The 12,519-nt window shown below is 44.9% G+C and overlaps 1 protein-coding gene across 1 annotated transcript; it reads right to left on the bottom strand.

The window, feature by feature from the left end:
• Positions 1–3,688: 3,688 nt before the first annotated feature.
• On the bottom strand, positions 3,689–11,767 carry angptl2b (angiopoietin-like 2b; the record flags this gene model as incomplete). The annotated part of the gene is made up of 4 exons (XM_084457376.1): positions 3,689–3,888; positions 4,835–5,105; positions 6,794–6,987; positions 10,888–11,767. The coding sequence occupies 4 exons, from the start codon at positions 11,765–11,767 to the stop codon at positions 3,689–3,691; spliced, it is 1,545 nt and encodes a 514-aa protein (XP_084313502.1).
• Positions 11,768–12,519: the final 752 nt, after the last annotated feature.

Genomic DNA, 12,519 nt, shown 5'->3' with positions numbered 1-12,519 from the left:
TTCTCATGGTGATAATGCTATTCTAATGTGATAATGTTATTCTCATAGTGATAATGTTATTCTCATAGTGATAATGTTATTCTCATGTGATAATGTTATTCTCATGTGATAATGTTATTCTCATAGTGATAATGTTATTCTCATGTGATAATGTTATTCACATAGTGATAATGTTATTCTCATGTGATAATGCTATTCTCATAGTGATAATGTTATTCTCATGTGATAATGTTATTCTCATGTGATAATGTTATTCTCATAGTGATAATGTTATTCTCATAGTGATAATGTTATTCTCATAGTGATAATGTTATTCTCATAGTGATAATGTTATTCTCATAGTGATAATGTTATTCTCATAGTGATAATGTTATTCTCATAGTGATAATGCTATTCTCATGTGATAATGCTATTCTCATAGTGATAATGTTATTCTCATAGTGATAATGTTATTCTCATAGTGATAATGTTATTCTCATGTGATAATGCTATACTCACAGTGATAATGTTATTCTCATAGTGATAATGTTATTCTCATAGTGATAATGTTATTCTCATAGTGATAATGTTATTCTCATGTGATAATGTTATTCTCATAGTGATAATGTTATTCTCATGTGATAATGCTATTCTCATAGTGATAATGTTATTCTCATAGTGATAATGTTATTCTCATGTGATAATGGTATTCTCATAGTGATAATGTTATTCTCATGTGATAATGCTATTCTCATAGTGATAATGTTATTCAAGTGTGATAATGTTATTCTCATAGTGATAATGTTATTCTCATAGTGATAATGTTATTCTCATAGTGATAATGTTATTCTCATAGTGATAATGTTATTCTCATAGTGATAATGCTATTCTCATAGTGATAATGTTATTCTCATAGTGATAATGTTATTCTCATGTGATAATGCTATTCTCATGTGATAATGTTATTCTCATAGTGATAATGTTATTCTCATGTGATAATGCTATTCTCATAGTGATAATGTTATTCTCATGTGATAATGTTATTCTCATAGTGATAATGTTATTCTCATGTGATAATGTTATTCTCATGTGATAATGTTGCTGTCATGAACAAAGGCAGAGCCATTCTCTTTATTCATTCTAAATATAGAGCCAATCACTTCCATATGATAATAATAGGCCTGCTGCTACGGTAACTCAATGTGGTTTGGTGGGGAAAATATGCACAGCTTTTTATTGCTCACAATCTATTATTAGAGGGGTACAGTATGATGCTCAGAACTTGCTGAAGGCAGTTAAACCTTTCTGCTGACTTGCAGTGAGTCCATTGTGTTTCTTCTGTGCGTCAGACTCTGTGGTGTCACATCACCTCAGTGGAAAACCACCGTACATCAATGATTACACTCTATCCTAACGGCCCTATAGACCGACCCAGTCTACAGACTGACAGCAGAGGTCCATGAGCCACAGACCATCAGCAGGAGGCGTTGGCTATGGAAAAGTCCTGGCACACCATCTTAATAATAAAGTTTTTGATGTATTAGGTATTAAGATGTCCTCTGAAAGCATTAACGGGCCTTCGCAGAAATATGAGTCCATCAAATGTTTGATGAGGCCTCAGATCCCGTTCCCTCGGCTGGAACATCTCCCCGTGTTGGTCAGGAAGGCGTGGCGCTCGGTAGCCTGCTGGAAACACTCTGAGGTCGTTCCACGGTGGTTCTCACGTCTGCTTTACACACAGAACGTCCTGTGTTTCAGACCTTGTGGAACCATGTGTTCAGCAATTTCCTCCTGGGGGATGATTAAAGTATATAATCTATTCTGTTTCTCTGAATAAAACACGCTAGGTAATCAAATATGCCCATGGACTGATAGGAAGAAGTAGTTAAACATTTCAAAACCAATTTTCTGCATTTATAGGCAAATCAAACATTCTGATAGCCTGTCCCAACAGATGATGTTTCTGTATAAATAAAGACCCTCACATGCCTCCAGTATGACCCTGGACTGACAGAAGGTTCTTAGGATGTTTGTCAGAGGGTTTTTCTTAATCAATACGTATGATATATTTTGAGAATGTAAATCAGTTCTGCTGCAGGTTAGGACATTTTTCTTTGATATAAATTACTGTACTGTAAAATGCCCAAGCATGTCCATTTCAATCACAAGGGCTTTACTACTAAGTACTTTAAATAAGAGATTCAGTCCAGTTGACGAGCATGAGTGCTGTTGTATTTCCCTTGCCTGTACTGTAACCCTGTTATGTGGATACATTGAAACTGTCTTCTTCTATGGTGCGTGAATCTTGCAGTCAGCCTACTATAGGAAACTGTCTTCTTCTATGGTTCGTGAATCTTGCAGTCAGCCTACTATAGGAAACTGTCTTCTTCTATGGTTTGTGAATGTTGCCTACGAGATGAAACTGTCTTCTTCTATGGTTCGTGAATGTTGCAGTAAGACCACTATAGGAAACTGTCTTCTTCTATGGTTTGTGAATGTTGCCTACAAGAGGAAACTGTCTTCTTCTATGGTTCGTGAATGTTGCCTACGAGAGGAAACTGTCTTCTTCTATGGTTTGTGAATGTTGCCTATGAGAGGAAACTGTCTTCTTCTATGATGCGTGAATGCTGCAGGAAGCCTACGAGAGAGAATCAAAGGAGCTGTACATGTTTATTGCAACATTATAGTGGTACAGTACATTGTTACATTATATTACAAATCTTTTATGTACAGACAAAATGGTTGGGGTCCATCGACACCAATAATACATCTATACAGTTCGTACATACAAGCAACTGAACGCCTGACCAAAAACATTCACATATACAGTATACTGTACCATATCAGCTGTTCACGTAATATAGTACGTAATATTGTTTACTTTTATCTTGTGTCATTTTAGGATGTCTATTTATAACATCTTGGCCAGAGACCACAGATGAAAATCAGCCTCCTGGTTAAATCTGGTGTATTTACATTAGTTGTTGATTGATATGCATCGTCCCTTCTCAAATAAACTAAAATGAAAGGAAATAGATGAGTTGTTTTGTGTTGTAAGAGGCACCTCACACGTACACAGCATAGTGTAACTAGGAATGTTGATTTATTATCTTGAGTTTGGAGCCTATATGTCAGAGTCAGGCCAGATATGGTGGTTTTGTACAGTAGTGTGTGTGGAGTCTCACTGAGAGGAAGGATGGGTAGCATGATATTGAATGAACACTGGTTCCTATAAATTACTCACACAAAGAATGTGTTTGTAACAATGTAAAAGGCTGGTCACTGGAGATCATTTCCTGTGTCGACGTCATTCTCATAGTTATTGCATTATAACAGATATGAACTACAGTAAGTAAACAGTAGGATAGCAATACCAACGATATTAAAATGGACAACTGGAAAATCCTAGTTTTTGACATCTTTTTAAAAATGAGATGCACAGAACTACAGAAAACATCTTTAAACATCCCTCTACAGCAGGGGGGGGATGATCAGTTCAAAGGTCACCTGCTCTGAACTAGAAGGGACCCTAAGCAGGCAGCCACGCCCGAACCTGTTGGTCTGTGGAGAAACACGTCCTCAGGAAGTACAGGAGGCGGCTTAGAGAGAGACAGAACGTCAACGTCTGTGTCTTGGTGGGCGTCTCCCGCCGCCAGAGCAGTTTGTGAGGAGGGGATTTGGGGACAGGGCCGCGGCGCTGAAGGCCTGGCTAGTGAAAGGTGTTTGGGTTGGGCCGGATCATCATAACCACTTTCTTCAGGGAGTAGGAGCCTCCTCTGAACTCGGCCCAGTAGACCCCGTCCTGGTACCGGCTGCGGTAGTGTCCTCCTCGGTACCACACGCCGTTCAGGTTGGAGTGGGCGCAGGCGTTGTACCACCAGCCCCCCTTCTGGTAGTGCGCACAGTTACCTGGGAGGAAGCAAAACGGATTATCAACAGAGATAGCTTCCCAGATAGCAAGCGGATGTGTTATGATTCTGGGCCATATATGGGCCGGAACTAAGCCACAAGGGCCAGATCTGGCCTGTATATGGCCCAGATCCGCTTGCTATCTGGGTTCCCCTAATCCCTATGGAAGGTGTGGGATTACATTCACTTTCTGGGAAAATACTGGCCATATACAAGAAACGTTAGGCCTAGGACCCTGTTGAAAGACTGTGAGTTTCATAGCTTCTAAGACCATTTATAACAAGTAGTTACAAGTACGCATGTAAACATGTTGTCCCCCACCCATTAGGCATGTTCCCTCATGGTAACAAGCCCCCTGCTTCTCATTGACTCTGGGACCCCCCCCTCCTCCTCACCCCCTCCCTCCTCACCCCCCCCTACTCACCCCCCCCTACTCAAAGCCTCCATCTAGTGGGTAAATAAGTATGTACCTGTATGCTCTTAAGTCCTCAAGCTCTCTGCGGGTGTAGAAAGTACCTGGTTTCCTGAGTGAACTTGTCTGAGACGATACTGAGACACCAAGCAGGGTTTTTTATGTAAAAATCAAAATGTACTTCAATGGAAAAATTAATTGAAAAGGCGCCCCTTTAGTGGTGGGTTCTGGTACTACAGGGGGACTGACTGACTGACTAACTGCCTGACTCACTCACTCACTCACTCACTCACTCACTCACTCACTCACTCACTCTCGACGTGACACCGGCTCTCTTAAAGCCCCCCCCCCTCGTTGTGGAAGTTAGCACTGTAGTGTTTAGAGGTGTGTAAGGCCATAAGGTCAAGTAGGGTCACCTGGAGAGAACAGAAATGACCAACCCCCCCCCCCCCCTTCGGTTGTCCCTGTGAGAGGGGGACAATCAGAACATTGAGTTCTCCCAGGGATGCGTACGTGCTCTGGCCTTCTCGTTACCTGTGTAAACATCGTGGTCTCTGTCCAGCGTGGTGAACTGTTTGCCGTTGTGCCAGGTGAGGGAGTCCCCGGCGTTGCCGTGGTAGCGCCCCACCTTCAGCCTGTAGAAGTCGACCTCTGGCTCCAGTCTGAAGCTAGCGTACTCCGCAAACATCTTCCTCCCTGACCAGTCCTCCAGGGTCACCAGCAGCTTGTAGTTGCCCTGGCTGGTCAGCCAGTAGATGTTCTCCAGACCCAGCCAATATTCACCATCAATGTTCCCAAACCCTTGCTGAGGAGGGAGGGAGATAGATAGATAGATAGATAGATAGATAGATAGATAGATAGATAGATAGATAGATAGATAGATAGATAGATAGATAGATAGATAGATAGATAGATAGATAGATAGATAGATAGATAGATAGATAGATAGATAGATAGATAGATAGATAGATAGATAGATAGATAGATAGATAGATAGATAGATAGATAGATAGATAGATAGATAGATAGATAGATAGATAGATAGATAGATAGATAGATAGATAGATAGATAGATAGATAGATAGATAGATAGATAGATAGATAGATAGATAGATAGATAGATAGATAGATAGATAGATAGATAGATAGATAGATAGATAGATAGATAGATAGATAGATAGATAGATAGATAGATAGATAGATAGATAGATAGATAGATAGATAGATAGATAGATAGATAGATAGATAGATAGATAGATAGATAGATAGATAGATAGATAGATAGATAGATAGATAGATTCACTTTATTGTCCACAATGTGTAAATGTGTCTTTGGTCTCATATAGACACATTTCAGAGAGAGAGAGAGAGAGAGAGAAGAGAACCCACTTAAGATGGCGGAGGGTTCCTTCATGCTGTTCATCTGAGGGATGATTCAGGAGGTACTAGAGCCACAGCCGCTCTAGAACACTTTCTAACAGTAAAGCTCAACATGTTCTAGATGCTCAATCTGTCTAGATGTGTGCTTTATTATGGGAGGAAGTAACAGCAAATGAACCACCAGTCCTACTTAACTGCCAGGATGAATCAGTCCATGGTTGAGTTATCGAGAGCACATGCTACACCGAGCACAGCGAGGGGAGCTGTGACCTCACGTAAGGTTGTTCTGTCTCATCTGTCGTCATATGCTGTTTCATGGCATGCATTACATTACACATGTTTTGAATCTTTGAAAGCCGCTCCATGGCTATTGCACACATGTCATTTCTGACCGCCAGGTGGTTTCAGGTGTATTGTGAAGGTCTTGGAAGGCTCTCACCCATTAAACCTGGCAGGGATCAAGACAAGACCCTCACATGTTGTCTCTCCATCGTCTGATGTTTACCCTCGAGCTACTCCGCCCGGTTCAAGAGCCTTAGATCACTTCAGTGGATGAAGGAAACATACTCCTCTCTGACAAATCCCTCGGTAATTCATGCGTCTTTGTGACTGCTTGTGTATGGTTATATGAATACCGGACTGTATATACGCTTCATGTCTTTGCCATGAAGCATGTTTAAATCATTTTCATGATGGAGCATGAGTAATGTTGAAGTGGCCAGCTTTTGCATTGTGGCATTTATATTTCCAATATGGCAGCCTCCACTCCACATGTGTTTCTCATTAGGTCTGCATGTGGACTATGTGGACTAATTTCACAAAGACCCAACTCATGCAGATGGGTGTTATGAGTCACAGACCAGAGATGAGACTGACAGGTGCAGTGCCTAGATACCATGTCCGAGAGCAGGCAGTGCAAGTTAGCGCTCTTAAAACCTCAACATTCACCTCGTTCATTATCCTCTCACATCTGTTCCGCGTCAACGGCACGCCACACGCCGCCTGCGTCACCCTCACGCATTCAGCGTGTCAGTTTGTGATGTTTGTACCTCAGTATGTAATGTTATTAGTTTGACTCATGTTTTGTTTGGCTGTAGCGTGAGGCGTGAGCACCTTGTACGTTTCCCAGTTCCTGAAGAAGTTGACCGAGCCGTCCACTCTCCTCTGGATAACGGTCCAGCCGCCGGGGTCGTGCCGCTGGTCGCACCACACCTGCATGAGGCGGTTGGCGTTGTCGGGCCTCACCAGGTACATGCCGCTGGCCATGTGTCCGTCCTCCAGGGCCTGAAGACAGTCCTTCCACGGCCCTGAGAAAGAACAGGACGAGCGAGCAGGAGGGAGTTAACCCCGGGTCACACATCTGCAAACAAGGCCTCATTCATCTGCTACTTGATGTGGGAGTTTTACACTAGACAGATCAATCCGATTGTATGAACTCTATCGTGATCTAGCTACCACAGTCGATTGGACTCACTTTTTTCCGCAGGAAAATCTCTCAGCTCAGGAGTGGAATTGACTTTGGCTGCTGCTCTCACAAGGGAAATGGCTCTAGGCTCTACAGCCAAAAGCAACATTGGCCGATAGGCGAAAGTACTCATGATTGCTGAATGATGCAACAGCACTCAAATCTACCAGCAGGTATTCCTCTGCTCCTACTGGGGAGAGCTGTTGCGTATAATGAGCTTTATCCATGGACATTCCTTCTGAATGCTAGTGTTTTCATATAGAGCCATGTTAACATCTCAGACACCACTGAGACAGTAGCCTCCTTCATCTGGAAAGGTCTTGGTGGCGTGCGGTCGGTGTGGCTTTGAGCTGGGACACACACACAGCATGGCATGCCACGCAGTCACAATGTGCCATGCAGCTGTCCGCAGTGATGTATGACAGCCTGCTTTTCACTCCAAAACAAGACAAGTCAGCTCTGTCTGTCTGTCTGAATACCTGCACCTTAAGCCATAGCTCCATCCTGGAGAGGTGGTTCAAAGAAAAACAAATGAGCTCAGCTGATAAACGCATTACCGGTAAACGTCAAGCGAGGTGAGCCTTCGGATTAGTTTGAGGGTGTTTTTGTTTTTGAGGTCTCTGATTATCTTGATTTCCTGTGAGCGTCCTCAATATTAGTTTGACTGCTTGTTTTGGAAGGGATTTCCAGAATTGCACTAATTTAGAACGGGCACCCAATAATCCTACCTCGGTTCTCTGCCAGCTGGAGATGGTTGGAATCAGGCCCAAATTCCAAAGTGTTCTCCCCTTCACTTCACATTTTATACTCAGCTGAAGTAGGACTAATAATGAACTTGGAAGATGGCAGTTGAGTAGAAATACTTCTGGGAAATATGGTATTTGGTTTAATGGTGATGCTGTGATAGGAAAGTCGAGTATCGTGGTTGTTTGCGGTTTAAAGCACATGTCCTTAATACTGAGGTACGTGAGTTTACAGTATGTGAGAGAGATGATATAGAGAGACCAGAGGAGACATTAAGACGTCTCTCTCACTGTGGGGAACAGACTGAGGAGGGGAAAAAGATCGACCAAGTCTCAGCAGAACTCTGGATGTCAAGAACAGATGGTGCCACACAAACAGGGTCTGACTACAGTAGGTGAACTAGGTTTGACAGCCCGGCGTTGAGGAAGGTGAAGGAGTTTCGGACCACGATGGGCTGTTCTATAGGGTTCTAAAGCATATCTGTTCTATGGGGTTCTAAAGCATATCTGTGTTGTAGGGTTCTAAAGCATATCTGTTCTATAGGGTTCTAAAGCATATCTGTTCTATGGGGTTCTAAAGCATATCTGTGTTGTAGGGTTCTAAAGCATATCTGTTCTATAGGGTTCTAAAGCATATCTGTTATATGGGGTTCTAAAGCATATCTGTGTTGTAGGGTTCTAAGGCATATCTGTTCGGTAGGGTTCTAAAGCATATCTGTTCTGTAGGGTTCTAAAACATATATGTTCTGTAGGGTTCTAAAGCATATCTGTGTTGTAGGGTTCTAAAGCATATCTGTTCTGTAGGGTTCTAAGGCATATCTGCATTGGGTTCTAAAGCATATATGTTCTGGAGGGTTCTAAAGCATATCTGTTCTGTAGGGTTCTAGAGCATATCTGTTCTGTAGGGTTCTAAGGAATATCTGTTCTGTAGGGTTCTAAGGCATATCTGTGTTGTAGGGTTCTAAAGCATATATGTGTTGTAGGGTTCTAAAGCATATCTGTTCTGTAGGGTTCTAAAGCATATCTGTTCTGTAGGGTTCTAAGGCATATCTGTTCTGTAGGGTTCTAAAGCATATCTGTTCTGTAGGGTTCAAAAGCATATCTGTTCTGTAGGGTTCTAAAGCATATCTGTTCTGTAGGGTTCTAAAGCATATCTGTTCTGTAGGGTTCTAAAGCATATCTGTGTTGTAGGGTTCTAAAGCATGTCTGTGTTGTAGGGTTCTAAAGCATATCTGTGTTGTAGGGTTCTAAAGCATATCTGTGTTGTAGGGTTCTAAAGCATATCTGTGTTGTAGGGTTCTAAAGCATATCTGTGTTGTAGGGTTCTAAAGCATATCTGTTCTGTAGGGTTCTAAAGCATATCTGTGTTGTAGGGTTCTAAAGCATATCTGTGTTGTAGGGTTCTAAAGCATATCTGTGTTGTAGGGTTCTAAAGCATATCTGTTCTATAGGGTTCTAAAGCATATCTGTTCTGTATGGTTCTAAAGCATATCTGTTCAGTAGGGTTCTAAAGCATATCTGTTCTGTAGGGTTCTAAGGCATATCTGTTCTGTAGGGTTCTAAAGCATATCTGTTCTGTAGGGTTCTAAAGCATATATGTTCTGTAGGGTTCTAAAGCATATCTGTGGTGAGCAGAGACAAGCCACAGCACTCCCCCACTCCTAAACGCCACGCCATCAGACTGATCCAGGATCAGTGGGTCTGGAACAAATGACCTCACACACTCTCTCTCTTTGGTTCACTGTGTTTTCATACGACGATCTCACTCTCATTCCAGCAGATCCCAGATCTCCAGGCTCTCCAGGCTTCAGGATGTGTTCTGTCTCTCTCTGTCTGTCTTGGGATAGAGCTCCCTCTTTGTGTTGAGGGCTCATGTAACCTTTAGGGTGTACAGTAAGCTGCTCATCCCTGGACACGCAAAACGCAAAACGCAAAACGCGTCACTTCCGTTTCCACCACATGATTTCCCGCCAGTGTACTAGCCAGTACACCGAAATACTAAAATAATAAATTCACAGGGTCTCATGCAGTCTCATGTCACAAAAATAATTTTTGGGGTCTTGCTAAGGCCAATTCATAAACTAATAGCAAGTGAACGTGAATATTGAACTATAAAAAAGTGAACTCATTGAGCTTTAACTGGGAGACACGTGGTCACTGAATAGTGAATGGATTACTGTGGATAGGAATTAATATCCAGCAATAAGAGCCACAATGTAATCAGATGAATATGGGCGTAGTCTTATCTTGACCTGATCTCAATCGTACTCGGGGAACTACCAAGATTCCATGAATGAATCATCCACATGATCATGCCAAACTTGAGGACTATGATATCCGAGGTTCCTTTAGGCTACTGCTTGAGGATCAGCGTTCCTATTCCCAGAGTCTCCACTAAGGCAGGGTTCCAGGCATCCTTAGGTGCACACAAAGGCATGTTTACCCCCCCGACCCCCCCTGCTCTTAGCTGTGTTCCATCCAGACACTAGATGATATGCATCTCAAAGGCCTGGGCACAACAACAGCTCTGTTCCCCCTCAAACTGCTTCTCAGGGAATGTGGGAGACATTATTCATGTGGACAATGGTGGGGAGAGCTGTTGTCTAATGATTCATGATTAAGAATGCTATACATACATACAAACACACATAGCCAATCACACACACATGCACACACATACACACACACATGCACAGGCACACACACACACAAACACCCACACACACTCATTCACAAACCCACACACGCATCCACACCCACCCTCACACACACACACACACACACACACACACACACACACACACACACACGCACAAAGGCCTCTGTTTCCTCAGGACCCGACTCTTTGATAAGTTCATAGGAATTTGCCAGCTGTGCTTTTTCCATTTCTCTATAGAAAGTTGAACTTTGCAACAGACCCAAGTTTCAAGGACAGAACACACGGATACAAACTGAAGAGGAAAGAAAGTTTGTTTTCCATCATGGAGTGATGGTCTCACCAGAGGGCTTGTTGGTGGTGGAGGGGCTGTGAGTGCCGCCCGGCATTGTGGGAAGGGCAGGCTGCGGAGACTTGGGGTTCTGGTCACTCTGGATCTCGTTGGTGATCTGGTTGGGGATGCGTGGGAAGGCGGGGGCCTGGGGGGGCTTGTTGACGGGGGTCGATGGCGGCGGCGGCGGTTGTGGGCGTGGCTGGGGCACGGGGGCGGGGCGGGGAGCGGGCCGGCTCTGACACTGCTCCTCCAGGAGGGCGATGAGCACCGACTGGTTGGTGGCCAGCGAGGCCAGGTGCTGGTACTTGTGCTCCAGGTCCCGGTAGCGTCCGGCCAGCGTCTGCATCTCGGAGGTCTGGTTCAGGATCCGGTTCTCTATCTGGGCCAGCTCCAGCGCGTTGTCCCTCTTGCGGATGATCTCGTGCAGCAGCTGCATGTAGAGCTGGGTCACCCTGGAGTTCATGTTCCGGCTCTCCTTCCTCAGAAGTTTGACCTCGTTGACGATGCCGCCGTCCAGCTCCACCAGCTGCTGCAGCGTCTCCATCTGCCTCTTCTGCTTCTGCAGCTCCGCGTTCAGCAGCTCCAGCTCCTGCTTGTGGACCCGGTTTGCCAGCATGGCCTCGGGCTCCTTGGAGTTGACGCAGATGGCGCCCGTCACTTTCTGCTGCGGCACGATGAAGGTGTAGGAGCACTTGTCGGGCTGCGGGGGGTCGACGCCGCGGCGACTCCTCCCCGTGTAGAGGAACTCCCTCTCCAGGCCGTCGTCGGCGCCGTCGTGGCCCCCGGCCGGGCTCTGGGCCGGGCTCTCCCGGGGATTCTGGGTCTGCTCGGCTCCAGAGACCCGTATGTACAGCAGGAGGACCAGGAGCAGCGCAGCAGGGAGCTCCATGAGTCGGAGAGAGGAGGCTAGAGGAGGAAGGAGAGAAGGAGAGAAGGAGAGAAGGAGGAGGAGGAGTCAGCTGTTTTACACACTGTAAAGTTACAGGGTGCCGTACCCCCCCAGGGATAAATTAGGTTATGTTTAATTGTCTCAGTCTAACTGATGTTATGTTTCTGTACGCACATGAATGACATAAGACTGCATTAATTCACTCGGTATTCACTGGGTTTCTAATTATGGATGCAGCGTATCTCTTCACAGCCCAGATAAAAGTCTTATAATCAGTGGTGTGTTTTCCATGGGTCTTTGTCAGCACATGTTTAAATAAAGAAAGTGGAGTCCTTTATTCAAGACAAGATCTGGCACTGCCTATTCTTTCCATCTCTACTCCAAGCTGGTGATCTCATCTGATGGGTGGGACCCTGCTGCCTGGCGCGGGTCCAGCAGGGGGCAGAGTTGGGTGGCGTCGGGTCTCAGGCTGGAGCGTGCGAGCGCTTGCCCGGACCGGGGTGTCTCAGAGCGGGAAGCCCTTTCCTGTCCGGCCTTCTCAGCTCCAGTAGGTCGTTTGTTTTTAGCCCCAGATGGCCGAGCTCTCCGCTCACACATCAATGGCCGCCTTCACAGCTCTGCTGATTGAGACCAGAGGCCGGCGGTCCCAGAGGACGCAGCGTTCGCAGTGTCCATTACCTGAGACACAGGCAGGCACACAGACCGGCACGCTGCTCGGGGACCTGCCCCGCCTGGGGGAAGCCCTCCCCCCC

This window comes from Borostomias antarcticus (genome assembly GCF_949987555.1).
Source record: "Borostomias antarcticus genome assembly, chromosome: 23".
Taxonomy (NCBI): domain Eukaryota; kingdom Metazoa; phylum Chordata; class Actinopteri; order Stomiiformes; family Stomiidae; genus Borostomias; species Borostomias antarcticus.
This window is presented reverse-complemented; position numbering and strand designations above follow the sequence as displayed.